This window comes from Phalacrocorax carbo, chromosome 7 (genome assembly GCF_963921805.1).
Source record: "Phalacrocorax carbo chromosome 7, bPhaCar2.1, whole genome shotgun sequence".
NCBI classification, from domain to species: Eukaryota; Metazoa; Chordata; class Aves; order Suliformes; family Phalacrocoracidae; genus Phalacrocorax; species Phalacrocorax carbo.
The window spans coordinates 29,491,794-29,518,018 of NC_087519.1; the positions used below are offsets into that span (position 1 = coordinate 29,491,794).

Sequence of the window (26,225 nt, forward strand, 5' to 3'; positions counted from 1 at the left end):
CTGCATATCAGGAGCCAGAAAACTGCAGAGGCACACTGAAGTGTAGTCTGGACAATTAAATTGCTACATATGCAAAAATACACATAAGATCTCTTTGGGAAACTATGGCAACCAAGTTGCGATTCTCTCTTTGTCCCTACCTTTCTTTGCTCTTCTAGTCCTTCCCAACTTGGACAAGCAAAAGAATAAACAGAAGTATTAATGAGGTTGGAATTGGACCTGCAACAAAGGAGCTGAAAAAGCAGGGAGACCTACTCACAAGGTTGAATCTGGAAATATTCTAAACGAAACAAACTTTTCAGTAGAGCTGTACAACACTAATGAATGGAATAGAGGCAGCATGAGCCTGGGATACAAAGCCCTGCCTAGGAAACCAGGGTTAGAGTGCCCATGGTGCCACTGAATCACTTGCTGGAGCACAGTCACAACTGACCTTTAATTTGGATGCCTCACATCTTTTTATCCAGCTGAGATACTCAAGGCCTGATTTTCAGAATTGCTGAGCAACTCCAGCTCCCAGTCATTTTCTCACTGGAATACTGCACCGGCCAAGTATTTGGAAATTGCTCCTAAGTATTTAAAAATAGCAAGGCTACTATCCAAGTATCAAACTATATATACCTCTTTTTCCTTCCTAAATCAAATTTTGAAAGCCTCTCAGGCCCTCTGCGGGGGTTAGTGATGCTTCTGAAGTCCTCAGATAGAGAGCCTGGTAGAACTGCAAAGCATTCCCTCTTTTCATGTTTGTATTTAGCCTCAGGGAAAAGGGCCTCCTCATGTAATGTAACATATATTGACATTTAGTCCAAAAATGCCACAGACCAATATTACAAAACAATAGAATTTTTCACTTCATACAAGCCTGAACTATGGTTTTTTTGCATAATTTTTTCAAATGGCATTTGCACAGAAGTTTGTGCTGTAACAATGGGTCTTTTCTCTTCAGATTCTGTATCACATTTAACTTCCCCTCTTCATCAATACATTACAAGAAACCCAACTCCAAAACAAAAGGAATCATACTTCATTACTGATTGCAGAGGAAGATTACTAACCTAAGACAGCCTTTTTTCCCCTTGTGAACCCAGGAAAAATGTTACCCGTCTTTTCTACATAGGGGATGTCGATTTGTATTTCTGAAATAACACATTGTCAAATATATACAAAACCCTCTCCACCACGTCCACCTACCCAGCCTTAAAGCCACTACTGGAAATGCAGAATCCCTTTAAAACAAAGAAAGAGACTGACTTATCTTCCAGCCCTTTTAAAATGCACCATTGGGGAGTTTATAGAGTTTGTACTGCTTTTCCCCGACTTCTTGACGTGGCACATGCTAAGATGCTGAAGACTCCCTGCTCCTCCAAGGTAAGGACACTGCCATGCATTCTAGTTACCAGTACTCTCATGCACTGCCAGCTGCTATTACTCGTGCTGGGTTTTTTGTTTAAGCAGTGTATTAAATTTTACCATTTAAAAATGTTATTTAGCACATGCTTTAAAGAAATCCTGCTTCACTCCTCTGACATCAACGCCAATTGGCATTGATGGCAAGGAGCAGTTCTCCTACCACAGCTGCCTTAGTTTAATCCAAAGAATAATATCAACAGAGCAGAATCAAAGCAAAACAAATTATTTTGGGAGATGCATTGCTCTCAAGGTTTAATCCTAATTCTGACCTGAATTTTGTTAGTACTTAGAGGCAAACTGCCTAGACATCCTTTGCACATGAGAAGACACTTACTGACCATAGTATTTTGAGGCAGCAAGGAGCCTGAATTGCAGTGATCTGCATTTATTATTGTATTGATATATCAATACTGTAATTATGAAGCTTAATTTGGTTTCTCCCTGTCCTCACTTTGTCTCCATACCATTTTCTATTCTATTTCCTCTGATCTCTGCATTTCCTCCTAAATCCATGCAGCACACACAAAATTACACCATGCCTCACAGCCTTTGGAACAAGAATATTGTGGAAATGAAAGAACATTCAGAAAAAAAGACTTAGCTTCAAAGTTCGCTGTTGCTATCAACCTTATTTCTTTTAAATGACGGTATGTCATTTGTATCAACTGACCTGATTAAGCGCAAGAATGCATCCATGGAGGACAGCTGACAGCAAATCCTCTAAGACAGAGGAGACCAAACTACTGCTACTGCCCCATGCACAACTCTGAGTAGTAGTTTGAAAAAGGATCCTGTACCAGGACTACTTTATGCCAATGCTAGAGCTATGCCAGGGATTATTTACATTCCCAGTTACATCAGAAAACGAGCCAGCAGGTGCTACTGAGATGCAGAATTGCACCCCCTTGCATATGCAGCCCAGATGTTTCCCCAAAATAGAGCACCGATGGCCTGATCTCACCCCGAGCCTTTTTCCTGCCCCTGGACTCTCAAGACACACTGTAGGTGTTTAGTGTTTCTTGGCCACCTAGAAGGTCTGGTGTGTAGGTTGGAAAGTCAGATAGGCTGGCCACGCTGCTGTAGTCCTTCCCCATATGATAATGCAGCTACTCTCACTTCGGCAGAGGACTCCAGATCAGCAATAGAGATTTTATTAAACAGCCCTAAATCTATAGTAGTAGATGGAATTACAAGACCTTTCAATAATTAGAAGTATATGTGACTGAAGCAGAGTACACAGAACTACACCTAAAATTCTTCCCAACCCTTGCCTCTAGCTGGTAGCACTGAGTGTTTTTACTAAGGAAATGGCAGTCACTGGTGGCCTTGAAGGCACTTGTCTGAATTTATCTGAGAGGGGAACTAATTTGCTGCAGCTCTGCTAGAAACCTCTCTACACAGCAACAGTCAAAAACCAAACTGAACAGGTCAGCAATCGCTGGCCATTAAAATCACTGCCAGGCTCCTTTGCTAGTAGCAGTTAGGAATGAGAAAGCTTCTTTCCTATGCTTGCTGTTCAAACAGTAAACCCTAAATAGGCACATCAGTGATTAAAAAACTAGAATGCCAGATCCAGGAAGGCTGAGCCAGAACAGATCCAGGCTATACAAACATGCCTCCAAAATCTCTAGTTTAAAAATTAATTAAACAAAGGATGGGAAAACAGAAACCAAACTTGAGCAGCTGGCTCAGAGAACTGCCTTTCCATCTTTCAATACACAGCAGTGCAAACCTACCTAGCCCTCATCTGCTGCACAGCACCTCTCTTGGACTTTGCATAAAGGCAGAAATACTCTACACTGGTATTTACACAGAGAAATGGCAGCTCCAATGTCTATATAACTAAGCTGAAATAAGAAATGCTGTTGCAAGAGGAAAGGACAGCTTTAATCAGGTAGAAGTCCAAGCACTGTTACCAAAGCCATTAAGAACCTATTTCTTGCTTTCTGACTTAAGTAGTGTATTAAGGGTCTATGGCATTTTGTTTTAGCTGTAAGTTGGGGGTGGGGGAACTAGCAAACACTGAATATTTCGGTTATTTCTCCTGACTAAGAGACTGCATTTGCAAATTATATACTTTTTCCAGAAGGTTTGATTTGGTTTCTGAAGGTCAATGCAATATCACAGAGCAGTTTATAAAAAAAAAAACAAAAAACACCACAAACAAAAAAACCCAACGAACCAACACAAAACCCCAACAACACCACACACACCCCCACACACACCCTTACCTGTGGCAGAGTGAAGACTCTCCAAGCTCCAGTATCTGGACAGGACACCTCTCATCCCACCACCGCCACACACCACCCCACTGCTGTCTGAATCCGAACCCGGTGAGAGCCCGGAGCTTCCACTGCTACTGCAGTTTTCTCCACTGTGTGCCCCACTGGACTCACTGGGGCACTGCTGGGTCCTCATGCAGGCAGGTAAGAGGGAGAGCCAGGGGCTCTGCTCTGCTGGGGGAGGAAATGGGCAAAGCACTCTGTAGCTGCTCCCAGGGCAGTGGTACCTGGCAGCGCTGTCTGAGGACTGAGCTGGATTCCTATCCTCCTCTCTGCTTGTCTCGATGCATCCTGACATCATAGGGGTCCACTAAGGAGGCTCCCTCTGTGGCAGCTCAACTGCTCTCAGCTGCAGCTTCTAGCAGCTGATTTTTATTAAAGCCAATTTCAAGGCATTAAAAGAGCAAGGGTGGGACAGAAATCTTTCCTCCTAATTTAGCAGAACTGTCAGATTAAAAATAAAGAATTGGGAATAGTAGAATTTCATGCATTTTAAAAATGCCCAAGTGAGAGAGACCTTGTGTTATCTGACTCCCCTGAGAACTCAGAAAAGATTTAACATATAAACTAATCATGTTTAGAACTGGCTGCGGCTGCTGCTATTAAAAAACTATTTTTGTAAGTCCTCGGAAGAAGAATTCAAAATTAAATCAAAGCCAGAATAACAGACTGAGATTTGGGGAGGTTGCAGCTGGGAGCTTTGAAAAATCATTTAACATCCACTCCCAGACTGTAGACCTGGGATAGTCCCTATTTCAGTGTGAGATCTTTGTAAGAGACCTCAGTCCCAAATGAAACAGCATCACTAACTACTTTTTAGTTAGAAAGTTTTATATTCTTGTTACCTAACATGTGATTCGGTATGTCCCTATGAAAAGAATTCTGAAAGAATACTAGTTCCCTGAGAATGCAGAAATACCTGTACTGTTTAACAACAGCTTTGAGACACCACAGAGTTTTTATGCCACTATGCTAAAACACCTGCCTTACAATGGCAGATATGTCAAACTACTAAAATAATTTAAGAGTAGCCACGTGGTTTGTACCATGAGCAGCATAAAATATTTTAAAACTTCCTATACTAGTTATCAGAGTAAGGGTAAGACCAGGACTAGATTGCTTCAGTGTGAGATTATCCAGGTCAGCTCTAAGTTAGCCAGGTGAGACTCTGTAACTAGGGGTTGGGACTGAAGCAAACCAGGACCTCAGCTCCACTATCTCAGGCGGGAGGGTGAAAGCTGCCTATAGGTGGGACACAAAGGAGCATGCTGGGAAATATCAAACTGCTCCTACCATTTACAAAGTGAATATGTGTCTAGACACCCAAACCCAAAACTAGGAGCCTAATTTTACACAAGAATTGAAAATGCTTGTTTTACTATTTCTGTGTAAGGTAATTCTGTCCAATGTAAATAAACCACATTATTATATGGCCATCACAGACTGCTCTGACAAAGACCCCTTTGACTTTGCCTCACTATCTGTGCAATAGCAGGGTTACTTTATGGCAGTAAGACTTCTTTTTTACTGAATATTTCCTAAAAGGGAAAAAACTTTGCCCTCCATCACTGCAGGTTACTACAAAGCATCCAACAATGCTGAACCAACTTTTCAGTCCTTAAATATTTCAATTCTTTACAAGAAGGGTCTCTGCAGTAGTAGTAAAAATAGCATTTCTACAGTGGCCCATAACAAATACATTCCTTCAATTATCTTCTGAATGTAGCTACTTAGACCAAAATACCTTCCCCTAATGCTTCCCAATACAGAAATGGAAATATGTTCTTGATTTGACTGCAGTAGAACCACTTTTCTGCATTGATCTGGTCCTTCCAGGGCTTCTTAGAACTGCATTAAGGTACAAACGGAGAGAAACACTTCTTGATCATAATAACAGGGGAGAAGGCAAATTAAGCATTAACAACAAAGATGGATGCAGCTGTTCTGTGGATGTGGAGCACAGGATGTTGAGAAGAGGGACAGTGCAGCTTTTCAAACACAAAAGGTGCTGATGAGAGGCTACAATTCCATCCTGATTATGCTACCCCTGCTCCTCGAAATCCATGCTTGGTACATGAAAAGTAAGGAAATTCCACATACTTGTATCTCTCCTTGCTTGAACTACTAAACCTGACATTATTTACAGAGGCTCTGCAGCAACTGCCCTTGCCTGGGAAATCTCTGCTCTCAATCTGCTTAAACCAGTCCATCTGTTCCTCTGCTAACCCTCCCACTCTTTGGACTGAACACTCATGGCAAACACCAAGAGATGTTTATTCAGTGCCAGAGGCACTACTGCTGTAATGCTAGCTGAAGGTGCTACAGAGGTATGCATATTATATGTACGTACTGGATAGGCATTTTCCAATAGAATGGAAAGAGAGGAAAAATACTACAAAGCCACGTTGTGAAAAACACAATATTATATCAGAGTTCGGAACTGCAACACATCACAGATGGTTTCCAGCTGACTACAGCTTTTGCTTTGCTTTTTGTTTTGTTTTGTTAAATCTACATAGGTATGTTCTTCTGTGATGCCGGACACAGAAGTTAGCTAAAGTTGCTGTAGTGGCAATTGACTGCAACTACAGATTAAGGATCTCACTGCAAAGCCTGATCAAGGTAGTCAAGCTAGCCTGAGCCTTGGGCAGCCTGAGCCTAAATATCTGCTGGATTTTTTAGTCTCTGTTGGGTTCTCCTGTAGACTCATAGCTTTGAACAGTGATTGCCAGAATCATTCAGGATTTGCTAGGATCTTCTTTTTCACTTTTTGCCCCACAGAAAGTTTTTAATGGTATGCTAAACCTTTCACCTCTGTAGCTAATACATGCAACCCCACTCAACCTGCTAAGACAAATTTTCAGGAACTCAGCCATCACTTGGCCCAGATTGTAAGGTTGGATGAAAATCTTTGAGTGAGCTCACGTTACCAGAGACCTCACAGAGCACAAATATATGTGGCCATGGTTAAACAGAATGAAGACTGACATAGCAGGTCTAATCTTTCTGTGATTCAGAGACAAAGCGAATACAGTAGGCAACATGTTTGCTTTTTAGCCACTTAGATTCAATGGTACTTCCATGGGTTCATGAGGATGGAATGGACAGTTCATGCTACAGCTACACTGAGGATCTGCATACCACTTTTTTCTGCGTCCCTTCAAGAACTAAAATGACAAAAATGGAATAAATAGCTCAGCTTGTTATTTTGCTGAACTACAGGACTGCTAAATATTTATAAGACATAATGAAGTCCTGTTATTAAGCTAATATTTTCCCTCATGAATAGATTTCTCCAGTGGCTGTCAAACATCTTCACATTAACTGTTGCCAAGCGTGAGGTTAACAGCCCTTCTATAGCTGGGAAAAGAAGATGAAAGTTGGCCACATGATGTTGAATAAACAAACAGTCCCTTTGCCTCTGAGAAATACTTTCCGCTATACCAGTGAGGCCAGAGGATAGCTCAGTATCACTAATGGTCACTGTTTTCCAGACTACCCACAAAAGATTCAGACTTTGAGAATTTGGTTTGGCTATTCTTATAGCTTATGAAAGATTTCCAAGGCCACCAGTATGTTCATCATCAGTACACGTCAGTCAGAATGAATTAACGCCTCTCTGGTTGCCATAACCAACACTAGCACTGTGGCAGAACTGCTGGGCATCTCTTGTAGATATCTGATAGCAGGAAATGTAAAGATCTTAAGCTGTTTAAATCTGACAAGATGCAGGGAAAATTGCGAAAAATATTCAGTCTGAATTTAAATAATGATTTTACATAATACAGGTTTAAGATCTCTTATAGCACAACTACAAACCTGATCTTGTAATACACTAGTTACAAGTTTCTCTGTCTATGAGGATATGACAAACCCTGAAGGTTTACGGTCATACGCGTGACCCTATCCAAAAGTTTCATTGATTCTCTAAGAGGTAGTATGGGGGGGAACATTTGGGAGCAGGTAATGAGGGCAACGGACAAAACAGAAAAGTCTCTAGCTAAGAAGCACAGAAAGCAGCGAAAGCAGGGTTTTCAAGGAACCACGTCTCCAACTCTCAATTACCCATGTCTGTCTGTCACCGTGCCACCTTGTGATTGTTACCTGCTTTCAGTTCAGAGATGGCAGCACCTCCCCAGACAGTTCCCTCTGCTCTAGACCTGTGGGCTGGTGGCTCCCACGCCCAAAACTGCTCATCTCCTAGCTTCAGCCCAGTCATAGCTACACTCTTACAGCTGTATCCACTGTCCAAACATCTTCCCAGCAACATCCCCAATTTTAGGCAATGTTTTCAGGTTACAAATAAACAGATATCAGACTCAGAAGAGAGACAGGGAAGGAGAGGATAAGTAAGATAGCCTAAAGACAAACATGCATGTCCGCTACTGCAACCCAAAGCCTTGTTGCCCTACCACTGCTCTCTCCAGTACGTTTTGGGCTCTTCCCTCTCACCCCTTTCCTGGGTCAAATGGTTCTCAAGGTCTTCAGAGGCTGCCAAAAAGCAAAAAAGCATTCCCATATCTACATTAGGAAGTGGCTTGTTTCCTGCTCTGGTCTTTCACCTCAGCTCAGCCTATTCAAACACTGAAGTACACCAGGCAGATAAGTAACAGATACATACTGCAACGTAAAAGGTACAAATGAAGACATGAGCATAAATAGACAACTAAAGGGGAAAGATGCTGGATATTAATCTATAATACCTGTCAAAGTATGTGGTGCATCCAAGAACATCCTTCCAAAGTGTTCAAACATTCCTGATGTTTGAACAGGAGAGTTAACTTTGCTAACCTCAAAGGTGTGTGTATGTGCGTGTTGGTGTGGGTATTCAACCTCTATACTTCTCTGGAGGAAGCTCAAGACCCATTCAATTATCACTGAACATAGAGATTAGCACCACTTCAGCTGCTCTTTATTTTGCAGATGTTAGAGCCATCTACTGGTTCCTTACAGTTTTCTCAATTGGCTGCTCTGGACAGAAGAGGTGACAGGAAGACAGTCTGCAAAACTTCATCAGTGACCAAGAGCACCACAGTATGCCTGATCCCAACTGCTGGGATATCGAAATGACAGGTTTGAGCCAGCTTAATTTCCCCCAGCGTGACACAAAGGCAGAGGGAACAATGTCTCAGTGCTCTAGTGCCAGTAACTGGTCCGAGGAAGCTAACAAGCACAGCAGATACAGCATTAAAATTAAGCTCTTCTCCCAGCACTGGTGGTACATTCTAGTTGGGAACAGGCAGCCCCACCTAAAATAGTAAGTTTGTGCCCAGCTAAGCTCTTGTCCTCAGGTAATGGGTAGGTGCACAACAGAAGTCTCACAGCTGTGCATGGCACCTTTTGGGCTGGGATCATGACAGCCATCTTTTTCCCACCTGAACAACTAGAGAGGGCTCCGAAATGCCCCATTCCCCACAATCGCTGCAGCATTCCCTGCACAAGATGGCCAGGCACAGACATCGGGAATGAGAATTTTATCCATATTTTCAACATGGGAGTATATAGTACCACTGCATGTTGCACAGTACTTTCATATCCGGTATCTTTTATGACTAAAGCATATGCTAGGATCATTAATACAAGAAGTTGCAGCTTTAGAGTTAGGAACCTTGAAATTAGATTAAATGGATTAATAATTTAATTTTTTATTTCTTTTAAACGACCTACACCCCTGTCAAAAGCAACAGGTATCGCAACAAGGCTGTGCAAGAATCAAAGAATTCTGCTGCACTACTGCTGCCTCAGGGACATCCCCCAACCCTAAAACTGATCCAACAACTTCAGAGTATTGCTTCAGTAATTTTCAGTTTTCTTCCCAGCCACATCCTACTGCAGGAAGGATACGTGCGTACACTCATCACCCCCAAAATGCTTCACACGAAGCCCACAAGCAGCAACTAATAGAGAAGACTGTAGTAGGAGCATTGCAGTGTTTCCTCTGTTAATCAATTTTCTCCCTCACTAGCATGTTTTCGGTGGTGGAAAAAGGGTTCTGCTGCATATCATTTGTTTTGCTACATCTACAAAGAAATTCTTGAGGTCCACGCTTAGGTCATAGTATGAAATTCACTTGTATCTACTTCAGGAATATTGTGTGAATCATAGATGATTCAGGCTTCATGCCCCATTTCTAGATAGCATGTAAACACCTACAGCACTACCAACTGGTCAATCTACATTTACTCCCCTTATTCATGCTCCGAAATTCATATATAATTTAACTCCCTCAGGTCCCAAGTGGGAACTAGCATGAAGTTTGTATCAGCTGCGACTCAGAATTTACTTCTATGACAGTGGCGCTTAGGGATTTCAGCTAATGTCAGAGACACACAGACAACTTGACAATGATGGGTTTCCATCTGGGATTTCCAAGGAGTAAAGCTGCAGCTTCTTTAATTCAGCCAGGGAGCTGGTCCTAAGTGTTAGGGCAACACCAGATGCTTGTGACAGCAAGTGATCAAAGTCCTCAGTGCTGAGAGAGCAAAGGCAGGGCTCCTGACACCATGATAATAAGTAGTTTGCTTTCTTATTTCCAGCTGAAGCCTCATCACTCTGTGCATAAGTTGTACAAAGTGTCAGAAAGCAAACCAGTTTTGCTTGACAAAATATTATGACCATTCAACTCTGATGTAATTAGCACAATGTTATGGTCTCTTAATTAGCTAATTCCAGCAGTGTTTAATCGATGGTACGAAGAGATTTTCTGAGGCAGAGATGGCAGCTTGGCACCCAACTGTGGTTGGCTTTTCCTGGCTAGATTCCTAACTGCCAAACAACTCCTCTGCAGTCTGCTTTTCTTATCCCACCCCAAAGTGCTATGATAGAGATATCTGCAGTGTTCGGGCAGGCACTGTCAGATGGGGAATTTAAAAACCTAGCAGATACGTCTCACTGTTTAATAATATGTGACTTACATTTTAATTCTGAGAAGCACCAGTCATTGGAAATGAAGCAGACACAATACTTCATGCACATTCCTCATGAAAATACAGCATACTTTTTCTTCAAGATGATTTATTTAAAGTACAGGAAACATCTACCTCTAGAGGCTCATTTAGTTGCTTTAGTGCCTAATTAGCAACTTGAGAGGAACCTCACCAAACCCACCGTAGTGCTCTCCAGCAAACACAAGGCAGAGAGCCTGTTTCATCTGCAGAAACCTAATTCAAGAGCGTGATATATATGACATCATCCTAGGTGAGATAGAGTTCTTATGACACAACACAATGTTTCTACATCAAGCACAGTATCATCGCAATTAGTGATCTCTTCTTCACTAAAAAGCTGACCACTGCCTTTAAACAGCACCCTGGCTATTCACTCAGGGAAACAACAAACCAGAATATGAAAAGCACATGAAAGAATTAACTCTAAAGCAGATATCTGCTCAGACATGGATGCAGCATTCAACATAAATATGTTAGAATGCTTATCACAGTTTCCATACTCAATAAACCAGAGCTTAATTCTATCATAATTCATGTCCAACTAAGACTAGTGTACACACCAGGAGAAGAGATGTGCTGTTTCCAGCCCACACAGTCTAAGCCTGTTGGAGTGCTCTGGGAAAATGGATGCAGTTTCAGTGGTAGAATGTCAAAGGCAACAGCAGACATGATGGATGGACTTATTCCAGCCTGCAACAAGAGAGGGAAAACAAAGACAACAAACATTAAACTTAGATGCCCTGTAGGACAAAATAAACCATTTATCACAGAGCACCTCTTTCCACCTCTGATGCCTGCTCATGTAAGTAAGTAGTACATTAGTAGACACATGTGGATGATTACAACTAGAGAGGTTAGAAAACAGCGAGGAGGCAAGGAAAACTGCAAGGTAGTAAGAACACGAGACGTTGATAACCAGGTACTAGACTCATACTTCACATATTACCACACATACCTACATTCACATGAAGTTTCACTCCTTCCTATGAAGTGTGTCTAGTGGGAGGGGGAAGCATATCACCCCAACAAGTCAGCCCCTCACCTACAAAACATTTTTCTACAACTTTGACTAATAATTCCTTTACTGGTATATAATACTTAAATAAAGATTTTCCCTTCAGAGATCTATTGGTCCTGGTCCCCAACCATATATGATATGGATAACACAATATTCACTTCAGTTAAATGTACATTTGTAGAGGATCCCTCACTCTATCCTCTACCTGGTTGATGATTTTACAAAACTTCATGAAACTTTGAAAACTCTATACCATTGCCAGATCTTATTGAATTAATAAATTTTGCTCGTTTAAGGGGGAAAACATACAGATACATACATGCAGCTCATGACCTCCAATGCCTCAGTAAGTCAGGCTTAAAATAAACAAAAACACAAGATTTTTTTTTAAGAAATCACACAATCATACAAGCCACAGCCATAAAGATACTCCATCCACCCACAGACTAACCCACTCTCTCATACAGATATTCACCTGAAGTTTAAAATAAAATAATTTATCAAAAAAAAATCCAAAATGTAAACAAGGTTTTGCTCCTTTTCTGTGTCAAACCCCAATATTTTTCTGCCAATCTTGCCACACCAACAAACTTTCAGTGTTTTTTGTCTCCTTTCATCCACCCTGAAACAGAAATTATGTCTGCCTGATATAGGGAAATGAGACCAATACTCCCCTGTTACTTCATCAGGGAATCACAAGATACTGGGCAAGATACTACAAGAATACAGATCACCTGACAGTGAACAATACAGACTGTAGTCAAAGTCACTGAAACTTGTAGTACTTAATGCACAATGAAGATATGCTTTTATTCCTTTTCTTTTCCTCTCTCTTTTGTCCCCCATATCTCCTATGGCACACAAAGAAAATACCAGTGACTGCAGGCAACTGGGAGATCAGCTGGTCAGTAAGCATTGGTCCAATGGGCATAGACATTTTTAATCTCTGTATCACTGCTGCCCCTTCCTTTTGCTGCTGTTTCATTCAGTTACAACATAACCATCCTTCACTGAACCAAGAGTCTGGGATATTGAGGTCCAGCAGTTCATCCAGGATCTTTCCTTCTCCCTACCAGCCCACACTATCTCCCATCAACATAAATACTGCTGCCTAGCCTTGATGCTGAAGCCTCTTCTTTAGAAGTGCCAATCAGTCAAAACATCCTTCCAAAACTAAAGAACAAACTAAGCCCACTGAATAGCCACACACTGCCCAAGCAACTGAGCGCTGCTGCTCTGTGCCTGGTTTGCTTTATTCTTCCTGGACTTACTTCCCTAAAACAAAGAGAACACAGCCAATACTGTGTCACAAATTACCATCTCCTGAGGGATAAAATGAACCCTGTTCAAGTTAACCTGAGCAGTGCCTGTTTGCCTAGAAAAGTCACAGCAAGGCCCCAGTAGGAGCACATGCTCTTCCAGTTACAAAGAAATCAAGCAAAACAGGCAACCAACTGAGCTACTGTTCTGAAAATGCCATGGGTGAAGCCTAGGTTATTTACATGAAAGGTGATGAAAGCATTATTGTTCTGTTTAAGGCTAGGAAGCAGAATACTGCCTTAGGGCTGTTACAATAAAAACTGCAGGCTTCATCCTTATTAATCTCCAGGACAGCAGAGCAAATTTCAGGTACAGGCATCATTTGATTTCTATAGTTGGGAAGCCAGGCCTGTACAACCCAAAGTCAGGAGAAGAAACATTTTCAGAGGTGTTAGTAACATGTGGGCAGGGTTTTCCACAACCTATAAGAGAGGGGAGGGGAGGGGAGATGAGGAACTTGAACATAGTAATGACCCTCTCTTCCACATTTTCTGATATAGGTTCAAGGGGGTTATTTCTATATTCTTATGCACAGCAGTCTAGGCCCTGGGAGAGGCATTTGTCCCTGTTGTGCGTCTGTGCCTTGTCAGGTGCATATCAGGAGGAGACTTACCTCATTCAATCCCCTCCTCCAAAGTGTGTTCATTACACTCTTGAAGTGCATCTGAGGTGCCCACAGTGCTCATAACCATGGTAGCACACAGCAAAATTTAATTTTCCTCTTATTTCAGATGGGGTAAAAATCAGATTTCCAGGAGCTATATCAAGGACAATAAGCTAAAGATCTATTTTTCACTACTTCTCATTTCTCTTTCAAAATAAAAGAAAGAGCTTTTTCTGCACTATACCCCCTCTGGGTATAGCCCCCTGATGGGCCTTTTAGGAATCTCTAATTTGACAGTACAGAAACTGTGCTCTAACAAATGCTCATAGAAGCCATGTCTATGCTTCTGTTGCTGTGCACTAGAGAGGCATCAAGCTTAACAGTCATGTTTTAACTTTTTGCTAAAATAAGAAAGAGCAGGATGGGAGCAGACAGGTAGTTCAGAGACATCACTAAAACAATTTTTGCAAAAATAATTCCCAAACCAGAGCCCATTGCCATTACAGCATTGCATGTGTCAGTGGTTTGGGGCATTGTCTCTGCTCCAGCTAGGAAATTCATACTGCATTAAAAATAAGTAAGAGGGCCCCAGGCTATACCATGAAACCCATCACCATGTGAAGGGTAAAGCCTATGGCCAAGCAAAAGAAAAAAGAATAATCCACAGCCATGTGAGCTCCTTCCACTTCAGGGGGTGCTACCTTCAAAGGCTTGCTAAGACCAGTTAAATGTTAACACTTTAAGGTACAAGATCAGAAGCTGCTCGGCTTGTTACTGGTAGCATTTCATTATAAGGGACAGCTGGGTCAAGATTTGAGTTTGACTCTAGGGATTTACACAGGCTGTTCTCATTTAAAGCAGATGAGCAGTTTACTGGGCCTAAGCAAAACAAAGACCAGTATATAGAATTTTTTAGGAGTGGTATTTCAAGCGGTTATTTTTTTAGTTTAAAGGCAGTTTCATGGCTGTGCATCTCCCTCTGAATCCCAACTGCCAGCCTTCACAATAGCTTCAAATTATCAGTATATTCATTTGTGTAGTTGATCTGAATGATAAGAGTAGCGTCAGAGATTAGCACTTGATAAATCAAGAATTTATTTTCTATTCCTCCCTGGTCTGACCTATTAAGTTATTTCCACAATATTGCAGCATTACATCACTCTGTATGCTGACCTGATCTTGACTTAACACAATATGACTTGTCATAACCGAAGCCACACATCCCAAGGCAGCCATGTGTCAGAAAATATCAGACTTGCAATTTCAGATCTCCAAAGCCCCATACAGTTGCCTTGTTCCAGTCACAAAACCACAACAGACAATGAACATCTTATAAAGCTTCTTTTGTGATAATTTATTTCTCCTTATAAAAAGGGCTTTAGCATCCTTCTAAAACTGCCCTCAAACACTGTAGCTTGTGACAGCGCTCCCACTACACTTGGGAGTATGAATAAGCCAGCATTATTAAAGGAATAGAGCACTGAAAAGACAAAATAAAACACAACAGGAAAAAAAAATCTATCTGATGACCATTACAAACAAAAAATACAGGCCAAGAAATGCAGTTATATATGGGCACACAGGAAACAGCCCTTGAACCCCAACCAATCTCTTATTAAAACTTAACATTTTGCTTTCCTGACCTGCTTACAAAAATAAAAAGAATCAATAACCTATATAACACACTTAAATTAACAGAAACAGTAAAACCCAAATCTAAATATATGCTACTAGATATCTTCTAGTCACCTCTACTACCCAAAGAAAAATAGACCAGAAAAATAACTGATGCCCATAACCCCCATAGGCAGGTGATAGTAAATGAGAGTACCTCAATGGGCACAGGGACAGCTCTGCAAATGATTACAGAGATGATCACAATTTAGAAGTAAGTTTGCACCAGAAAATAAGGGTGGAAATTCTTAAAGGAGGAACTATTTTCTAGTAACATCAAAATGTGCAGTCAGTCAGCAAAAGAGGTAGTAGTTAAGCTGTATAATCTGATGGCTCTAAGGGAAGCTGTTGACGTTACTGGTCACTCCCCTTAGAAGCACTAATGGTCTTGGTGCTGGCCAACACACCCTGCAGCATGGGCTAGATTTCCATCACTATCCATGCTCATCAAGGAATTGCAAGAAATAATTTTAGCATGTTTTACTGGCTTGTGTTTATCACCAAGCCAGGGATTAATTTTCCCTACTTTGTTTCATGCCTGTAGAGCACTAAGCACTCAGAACTCTGAACAAGGTAGAAAAGCAAGAAAATTAATTTATGTTTACATTTTTTAACCCAAACATACATGTGCCTCAGGAGCATTACTCATTGTTTTCAATACATAGGTAGCAGTGGGGCTGAGCAAGGGAAGCATCCTCACTGAACTGAGGGTAGGCAACATCACAGAATCATATCCAGCACTCATCCAAGCATCAACTGGCAACATTTTGTTTTCAAGAGCCCTACAAATACAAAATAGCACAGACTTTTAGCTCCTTTACTAAAGGAGGGGAGAACAGTGAGCAGTTTTTCAGAAACCCTGTTTCTGGAATTAGCCCAGCTTTCTGTCCCAGGTCTCCATCAGCTTTGATGGGAGGCTCTCCCAGGCAGACAGGTATGAGGCAGCAGGTTTACTCCCAGCAAGCTATAGTGAACAAGCTGAGCTGTGTCAGGTGAATGTTTCCCCCTTGCCATCGACAGAACTATTTGTGTGTATAAGCTCAAGAATGTGCTGAAGTGGAGACAGGACTGGGGCCTCAGCTCCTCTCAAACATTGTCATTTTGATGCAAGACCAACCAGAAACAGGCAACCACGGCAGCAGAAAAAAATGCATGTAACAAACCAAAACCCTGAGGAAAGATTTTATTTGAATATCTGCACATGATTTCAAGCATACTCAGAAGCTTCCTCCATATTATCATCAGATGCTGCATGGAGTGTCCTGCTATCTCATGTCCTTTCCCCCCAGAAGTTCTTTTTTATGTATGAAGGCTAAATTTGGCTTTTGGATTCAGATTCATGGCTCTCCCTGAAGGGAACAGACCTTAGCTCTGGATCCAAGAGTAACAGATGCCATCAGTGTGAGTCACAACAGCCACAAAGTTTGTGACAAGCAATCATAATGCTAATCTGAAGGTCTCCTCCGGTGGAGAGGAGAATACTAATAGCTAAAACTCCAATGGCAATGTTCTTTCGAGCATTTACAGCAGAAATTTAACTCAGTAGGAAGTGAGCAGTTGGCCTCAGGTACAAGGGAAACCTAATTTAGAAGTCCCTTTTTAAAGTTACACAGCAATGAGATTTCATCAGTTTAATTTATATGGATCTAAGGCAACTTTGATTTGCTCCCTGCCCTCCCTATCTTTCAGCTTACAGAGCAATCTGATGCTCTCGCACCCTATTGTCCAACATGGCATGGGGCATGGGGCAGGAACTGCTCACTTACAGTAACTAAAAAACTCACCACCTTTTGAGATCATCACTTATAGACCAGTTTAATGTTTAATCAGTCTCCACAGACTACCAGGCCCAAAGAGAAGCAGACAGAACTGGTACCAGACAAAGTGCAAGGATGGGAATATGATGACAGTAGAAAGAAGCAGCTGGAGCAGAGAGGAAGACAGTGCCAGAGAATGAGGAGGACAGTGTACAGTTTCTTACTTTTAACTGGTCCTCTGGGAGGTGTTGCAACTGAATCACTCTCTCTGGCTGTGTCTCCTTCTCTAGCTTCCTTTTCTGGTTCCTCTCCATCCAAACATCATCGAAGCTGAAGCACTTATAGAGGGGTTTAGGTCTCTTCCTCCTCCTCTCTGGAATCTCCTTGGCTTTTTCATCTGGAGCAAGGAAGGAAAGCCTCCAGGCTTTGCTTTCAAGGGTGGAGATAGGGTGCGGGTATGGTGGAACCTGTGGGGGCCTTCTTTTGCGATGGGGAACCCATTTCTCATTTGGCCTTTTTTCAGGTGGTGTTTGACATTGCTGTTTAGAGTCCTGTTTTACAAACAGCAGGTGAAAACACAGGGTTTGTTGGCTGGAAATTTTTTTTGCTTCAAATCAGGTTGAACAGAAGATGGTAAAGCTCACTTATCTAGCTCCAGAACTACTCAGAAGAAAATGCTTTCCCAAGAGTATTCGCTGGCTGAAACCAGCTTGTCTCCTCTCTTAGCCTCTCCATAGGTTTAGGCGTTCTCCACCCTGAAGCAGCAGCTCTGCTATTTTCTGAGCTTATAGTATAGTTCCTCTGCACAGCACAATGCCCTTTTCACCCTCATACTAGATGGCATATTACAATAACATTACTACTGGGATTTAGGTCACTCTGTCTGTATAATATTATTTACAAAGACAGACAGTGTCTCTGAAAATAGAATAATGACCAGTCTTGTCTGTCTGTGCTTTTCCAACTGTACTGCAGTTATACAACGTCAAAAGGCTTCCTAGATGCCTAGAGGTCTGATATATTAAGCCCTGTGCTTCCTGATGTGCTCTTTCTGTTATCCATTTTGCTTGATGTTGGGCGAGAGCATTTGAGGAATTGCACAGCTTTGCACTTCACTCTCGTTTGCTTTTAATGAGTGGTTGCACAAAATTACAGCTTTTCTTGGAACAACTTGAAATTAAGCATGCCCTGAGGCATCTAACTACCACTCCAGGTAACATCAGTGTTAGAATCAATAATATTTAAGGTGGGAGATAACAACATTGAGGAATGAATGATCTCAGGAGTCTCTTTTCATGCCAAGAAAATACTGTGTCCTGACAATAGTATCTCTCCAGTTTCTCATGGTTCATTTGAAGAACCCAAATACAACAACCCTTAAACCACTGCAGGCACTTCCTATCCACTCTCAATTAACCAATAATCCTAGATCAATTCTACTTTGCCACTGGCAAGAGATGTCACAATCTAGAAACACTCCTTATCTACTAGATGCTATGCAAAAAAGGAAAGTGTATCCTGCTGGCAAAGTCATGATTTTGTGTATCTGGTGTTGCCACTCTTCCTGTCTGAAGAAGGAGGTGGGCTGACATGACCTCCCAAGGCCTGTTCCAACCAACATATTTTTGTTCTTATACAAAAAATAGGGAGTTTCTATTAAAAAAATAGGGAGAAATGGTAGGCCAAGACCATTTTGGAGGGTATCTTAAAACTTTTATATAACCTGGGATGTGAGAGACAAAAGGCAGCAGGAGCAGCAGCAAAAGCTGCGCAAGGACTCATTTGAGTTAAACGCAGCCAGCCCTCATCTGCAGAATTGATCAAGCAGTTCCAGATTCATGAACTCTCTGAAAAATGTCTGCTTGTGGTGCGCAGAATCTCATACCCTCTCTCAAGTGCCACTTTTGAAAATCTGCTCAAGAAAATTACTTTGCCCGCTTCTTAATATCAAAATTCATCAGCAGCAATACTGAAAAAATAGCATGACCAAGCCAGGTTCTGGGATCTCAGCTAACATATCAACCTCAGTCATGCTGGTGGTTTTTGCTTAGCCACTGAAAGAGATTCCTAACTCTCAGCCACTTACAATTCAGGAAATCCTCTCTGGGATAAAAGCCTACTGACCGAGAAAGTCTCTGCTTTTAAAGGACCCAGCCAACCAAGAAATCCCTACTGAAGATACAATCTTTTCTGTGAGATCCACCCTATCACAAGGAAATTATTGTGGTACCAGGAGTAGAATACAATGCAACATCAAAAGGAGATCCTGAGTCCATAGATTTTTTCCATTTTCTGTAGAAAAGGCAGAAAAAGACTCCCAGTGGCAATCAAAGGATAGTTATTGTGACTGCAAAGGGTAGTTATGGTACTTTGAAAGACAGTTACTCATTGTCTAAAGAAAAATATTTTACTTCTTTAAAAGTGACTGCTAGCAATGGGAATTGATTTCTACACTGCCTTTCACTTCAAGAAACTTCTTTACTATACACCAGTTACAAAGCTCGATTCTGCCTTATCTTAAGAGGGGTAAGACCCAGCTAAAAACGAGTTGAACACAGCGTGGTTGGTGTCTGTGCAATCTGTCTGAGGCATATTATGCATTAGTGCTGTTGTGATGACTTAATTCCTTTAGATTTTTGTAGTAAATCCTCCCTTCAATGAGTGCATCAATTCATACACTCTTGAACAGAAACAGAAAGATTAAGTAGTGCTACCTATCTCAGACAAAAAGGAATATTTATGCACCCATTTAACCAATGAAGAGCCATTAAGAGTTTCACTGGAATTCCTAAACCATATTAAAACAAAAGACTCTGCAAACCAAACCACCACCTGATCATTCCCAGACAACTCACCTCATCTCGGAGCATGTCACTAATGGAAGAAGCTGTGTTTAAGCTGATCTGGGATTGACTGCTTATGCCACAGTCATCCCTCCGGTATTCATTGTCCAACGAGTGTACAGAAAGTAAGAGACTACCTCTGGGTTTCAGTGTCTTTGGTCTCTCAGGAGCCTCCAAACTGCTTTCAACTGCAGAACTGTTCCCAAGAGAGATCATTGAAGTAGCACATATTCTTCCAGGATAACGGAAGCTCTTGTGTTGTGAAGTGGATCGTGGACTCTGCGGTTTAGGACTCATGGGCCTACAAGGCATGTCTTTACCATCAGAATTTGGGAGCTGGGGACATGATGGACTTGACTGACTAAATGGCAACTGCAAGTCAGTGGGGCTAAATGGAGATTTCATCCAGTACTCCTCCAGAGAAGTATTTAAACTGTTGCTCAGAGCCTCCTGTTGTTCATCGCAGTCTGAACTCTGTGAGTACCTGATGCCCAGGTCATGGGACTGTATTTGTTTTCTCCACATACCTGCAGGTGAAGAGACATCAACAGGCTCCATGGAGGTGTCAAAAGAGTTGGTGTCTGCTGAGGAGCCATTAGCTGTTTCTGTTTTAAAAAATGTGTGTCCGTTGGAACTATCCTTTCGCTCCACCGACGTTGTTCTCATTACATGGCCTCTAGTCGCATTAAGACTCTCCTGTGTTGGTGATAAACCTGCTAAGACAGGCCTTTTTAGTCCATCTGCCTCCTTGCTTTTTAGAAAAGCTTTCCAGGTGCTCTGACGAAGTTTGGCTTTCTCCTTTTCATTTTTCAGTGATACTCTTGAGCTTTGCTCAGTATTTTCCTTTTCTGGAGATTTGGATTCAAATAAGCTTGAGAGGGATTTGTGTGCCAAGGCCAACCTTGTCTTAAACTTCTTACCCTCGGGGGTTTTGTTTCTTTTGTATTCATTTTCAGGGAATGATTTTCTAACCCCAGAGTATTCCACAGGATCGCTGTCATTGTTTTCAGATGAACCTGAAACTTGTCGATCTGCATATTTGACAGCAGCCAGTGTGGGGGAAGTTGAATTTGTATCTACATCTTCCATCAGTATCCGACCAGAGCCAGAAGCCTTCCTCAGGCTCATTCTGCTGAATAATCCTGCAGGTCTCTCATAGAATAAATCATCATCATCAGAGTACTCAGAGGTGTAGCTTTCTTTCCTGTGGAAGGCTGAACCAGATGAACAACTTTTGAAAGACTGTAAACTTTCAGTGTCTTCATCCTCTTTCCCAGCATCCAGTTCTTCCATCTTTGCCTTGCTGCCAAAGAAGCTGCTACTTCCCTGATTTTCTGCTGTGGCAGGCTTAGTTTTCCTGAAAGATGTCATTTTTGAGAATACTAAAAACCTGGAAGCTTTTGCACTATTCCCATTCTTTGTTGGCTTTTGCACAGCTTTATAGAGACTGCTGTTACTTCCCAGGATGTGGAATGAGTTCTCATCCATTTCCTCGCTGTTAGTGCTGCAGGTACTTATATTATCTAGGCCCAGCATGCAAGCGTTATGGGTCTCCCTTTTCACAGAATAGTTAAAAACATCAGACACATCTAGAGGCAGTGTGCTGTCTTTGCTAGGGCTAGCTGTGCCTTCTGCAGGAGAACCCTCTTTTCCTTTGCTAGGAGAAGGTTCTTCACAAATATCTATTTGTTCCTTTGAACCATTACAGCTTTCAGTTTCTTTCCTGTCTACTGCTTGTCCAGAGATGATGCTGGGCCCTTGAAGGTCAACATCAGCACCATCTCCCTGACACAAATTGCTTAGATTGCACATTTCCAATGTTACAGCACTAGTTATATATAAGCCTTCCTCTCTGCCTTGATGTGCTTTGAATTCCTCTTCCTTAGACTCCTGGTCATCTCTCGTTTCAGCCCGTGACTTTCTGAACTGTTCTGTCTCTAATTCAAAACCAGTCTTTGTTCTGCAAGGCTCTTTCTCAGAGATCATAACGCCACTTCTGCTACATGATTTTAAGAGTGCTTCTTCACATTGATCTGCCTGACTTTCTGCAATAAATATATCATTGCCCAGCGGTACAGTAACACTCCTGAATTCCACTTTTGCACTTGTTACTGTGGAATTACTACAGGTGACACCTAAGGATGAAAATGCATCTGTTTTCTCTCTTTTCTCTTGTGAAAATTCTGGTTTTTCTTCAACTGTATCCCTACCAGGGAGTACCTCTGCACTACCAGGAATGAGATGGGTGGCCAGAATTTGTTCTTCACAGCTACAGCTTTCACTCAGAACTGTCTCTGGCTCATCATGAGCTTTGCTGACAGTATGAGGAGATATCAAATCCTTGCTCACTACATTTTTCAGTGTTCCAGTTACCACTTCAGCAGGAATGTTATCATTCAGTGTCTTGGACTGTAATCCTTTCTCCTCTACAGCTACTATAATTAGGGCATGCTTTACCTCTGGAAGTGTCATTAAATGCCTTCTCTGGCTTATAAAATCTGGCCTCGGAGTCACTTCAACAGCAAAGACACTGTCTTCATCGTTTCCTTTATGAGTAGGATGTTCATTTGTTAGTAGCTCAGATTCACTCCTTAAGGCACCAGTTTTGCCACTTGTATTTTGCTGCATTGACTCTTTGTGCTCTGCCCCAGTGTTACTGCCACCTGGTTGCACTGTGGCTTCCAGGACTTCCCAACTGAAGTCAAGGTTAGAAGAAGCATTGACCCATCTTTTCCCTACCATGATCTGCATACCTGACAGTTCAGATTCAAGCCCATTCTCCTTCAAACTTTTCTGCTGTATTCCACCAGTGGAAACACACTTTACAGAACAATCAAAATCTCTGTTTTCCACAACAGCAGGGTAACCTACATGACAAGCTGCTAAGTTCTCGGTGTCACCAATGCCAGATTCTACATCAATATCATGAGGGAATCTGTCTGCTTGCAGATCTCTGTCAACTTTGTACTGGTCACATTTTATAGGTGCTTCAGCATTTATGGTCACTGGCTCACAGTCCAGGACAGATGAAGTCTCCTTTTGTTTTGGATTACACTCACAAGCATCAATCTGTGTAGAAGATGAGCTATCAGCACTTGTACCTACTCCTTCTAGGCTAAGGCCACATGCCTCTGATTTAGAACACAAATAATAATCAACACACTGGGGAGAGCCTGCTGGGTAAGAAAGCTGACACTCATTTGAGTCTATGTCAGTATTAAGAGGAGACCTTTTTACGCCAAATTTGCCCTCTATTTTTATTGCCTTTTCAGGGCTTACAGGTACCCCTCCTAAGATTTTCTGAGTGTATTCAAAATCCAGCCCTTGAAGATGTATTCTGGAAGATGACCATCTAAATTTGTCTGTCAGATGAATACAGTTCCCCACATATTCTGTCTTGCTTTGAGCACTGATATTTTCAGGTACACTGTGCCATGTTTTACTTTCTGTACTCTCTGACCTTGTGTGTGGTGGCTGAGATTTTGCTTTGAAGCAAGTCTGGTAAAAGAACGAATCTGATGTCAACATGGTCACTGTACTTTCCTGTTTTATCCTTTTACCTGTTGTTTCCTCACTGTCAACTGAGTTCCTCCTGCTGCATTTTATACTGGACATAGAATCTAATTCACCCTTATAGTCTGATGTCTCAGTGTAAATTTTACGGTTAGGTCCATTTGTTTCAAAATTAAGATTAGGCAAACTACAGCTTGATGCTGCATCTGACTGGAAAGAAAATTGCTGTACCTCAGGAAAAATCAAACAACTTTCTGAGTTTGCTTTGAAACAAGCAATGCTTAACACTGCAGGGTATTCCTCCTGTCTTGTAACATCATCTTCTATAGCTATAGAATTGGTGCAGGACTGCACTTTATTGCTTTCAAACTCTGCTTTGTTTTGCAATGCTCCTACAAACTTTCTATTTGTCTGTGATATAATGCTGTCTTCACTGACTTGGTTCTCTGTGTTGGAAATATCACTAGTTAATGTTAACTCTTCATCACCCAGTTTTTCACCCTCTGACTTTGCAGACTGTATGCAAAACTCAGTTTTGCTTGGTGCTGCTTTTACTTTGGAAGACACTTCTAACCACACCTGCTGGGTAAATTCTGGTTGCCTTAAGCACTTAAGTTTATCAAGGGTTGTTTCTCCCTTTGCTTTAGGAAGACTACAACACAGAGGGTTTTTTTCAGTAAAAAGGCAGTTTGAATCCAAGCACGTTTCTCCAGTTACATCACTGGAAACAGATTCTGTGTCTGATGCACTCTCAAAAGGTTCGGTTTTTAAATCTGACAACGATCCACTCTGATGTGACAGGGTCTCAAAATAATCTTCATCTGTTTCTTGGCTGGATCCACGTATCTCCAGCTCTATCGTGCTTGGGGTAGAACTCAGCTCATCTTCAAACTCTCCTTCACTGATGTAGTTTTCCACTGGCTCTGGGGTCTGTGAATAAACAGAAAAGAATAATTTAGCAATGATTTCCCACAGCATGAATTATTATTAGAAAAGGGACTTAGGAACGTTAACAACTTCACACACACTGATGTCTTTGGAAGTTATACTTGATACTTTACTTATTGATGGACCTTTCTATTTGTTATTTTCTTACTTTCTATTTCTTTTTTTTTATTTCATAATTAATATTTTTTTCATTTTAATATGTAATAATGCAGAGGCTAAAATTTTAGTTTTGGCCATATCTTTCATAGCCCAATAGCAAGACACATTTGACATTCAAATAACTCAAATGGAAATCATCTCTTGCCAGTAGATCTACAAACTCTAATGTATCCATCTTCAAAACTGAGGAGGAAGTTTATGTGAAAGAGAAGAGAAGAGAAGAGAAGAGAAGAGAAGAGAAGAGAAGAGAAGAGAAGAGAAGAGAAGAGAAGAGAAGAGAAGAGAAGAGAAGAGAAGAGAAGAGAAGAGAAGAGAGAGAAGAGAAGAGAAGAGAAGAGAAGAGAAGAGAAGAGAAGAGAAGAGAAGAGAAGAGAAGAGAGAGAGAAGAGAAGAGAAGAGAAGAGAAGAGAAGAGAAGAGAAGAGAAGAGAAGAGAAGAGAAGAGAAGAGAAGAGAAGAGAAGAGAAGAGAAGAGAAGAGAAGAGAAGAGAAGAGAAGAGAAGAGAAGAAAAGAAAAGAAAAGAAAAGAAAAGAAAAGAAAAGAAAAGAAAAGAAAAGAAAAGAAAAGAAAAGAAAAGAAAAGAAAAGAAAAGAAAAGAAAAGAAAAGAAAAGAAAAGAAAAGAAAAGAAAAGAAAAGAAAAGAAAAGAAAAGAAAAGAAAAGAAAAGAAAAGAAAAGAAAAGAAAAGAAAAGAAAAGAAAAGAAAAGAAAAGAAAAGAAAAGAAAAGAAAAGAAAAGAAAAGAAAAGAAAAGAAAAGAAAAGAAAAGAAAAGAAAAGAAAAGAAAAGAAAAGAAAAGAAAAGAAAAGAAAAGAAAAGAAAAGAAAAGAAAAGAAAAGAAAAGAAAAGAAAAGAAAAGAAAAGAAAAGAAAGAGTGAATGGCAGCCACTGAACTATAACACAAGGTCCCTTGGCCTGAGCTGCATGTCACCTTCACCAGGACGCTTTGTCACAGAGAAGTGTGAGTCCTCATATGGAAAGCCCTATGATAAATAATAATTTGTCATAAGCCATAAGCCAAATAACATCAAAGGATATGTCATAGAGTCTAGGCTCTAAAACACAGAGGGTAAATCAGAAAAAGGAAGGCACTAGGGTATTTCCAAAAGGGCGTCTCAATAAGAAGATTGGTATTTTCTCTTGACAGAAGAAGGAAAATACAAATTGAATAGAGGAAGGAGAAGATTCAATGCTTCAAACCAAGCCCCAAACTACTTTCACACCATTAAACCTGACCAAATTGCACTATAATGGCAACATGAGTCACACAACCAGCAGAGCAACTCGTCCTTTACTGTGTGCAGTCAGTGATACATGTAATTGAGGTCCTTTAATAATGTAATTCCCACTATCACCAGGGCAGAAATGACCAGCATTAAAGCAGCACAGACTAGCATTTCACATAATGATTGAGCAGCATAAACTGTGAGCAGTTGGCTTACACAGCAGTGAGTACAGCAGCAGCTGTTCAGCAGTAACAGCACTGCCTCTTCAAGGGTGTTCTGAACACAAATTTACAGATGGCAATAAACTAAGATAAAAACTGTTCAAGCAAGTAGGAACAAAGTAATGAAGATGCCCAACTGTCCCTAAGGATAATTATGAATTAAATTACAGAAAAGTTAGGGCAGAGATTCCTTACAGTCAACGTATCATTCCAAACATAGCTATGTCAGGATATTCGTACTGTGACCCCTCCCAAATTCATTGGTTTTTTTAATGTGTATTATACAAAATTATGCGTTTAAGGCA

The 26,225-nt window shown here is 41.2% G+C and overlaps 1 protein-coding gene across 2 annotated transcripts in view; it reads right to left on the bottom strand.

Moving 5' to 3' along the window:
* Positions 1-24,294, bottom strand: part of ARHGEF4 (Rho guanine nucleotide exchange factor 4) — a 122,773-nt gene extending 98,479 nt beyond the window's left edge. The window contains exons 1-3 of one of the 2 annotated variants that reach the window (XM_064457273.1): positions 19,868-24,294; positions 17,237-17,563; positions 11,200-11,329 (exon numbers count right to left, since the gene is read on the bottom strand). In XM_064457273.1, the coding sequence (XP_064313343.1) occupies positions 11,200-11,329; positions 17,237-17,563; positions 19,868-23,470 (4,060 nt within the window). In that variant the 5' untranslated portion in view covers positions 23,471-24,294. Of the gene's footprint in view, positions 1-3,641; positions 3,962-11,199; positions 11,330-17,236; positions 17,564-19,867 lie in introns of those variants that run through there. The other variant, XM_064457274.1, reaches the window with a different exon arrangement.
* Positions 24,295-26,225: the final 1,931 nt, after the last annotated feature.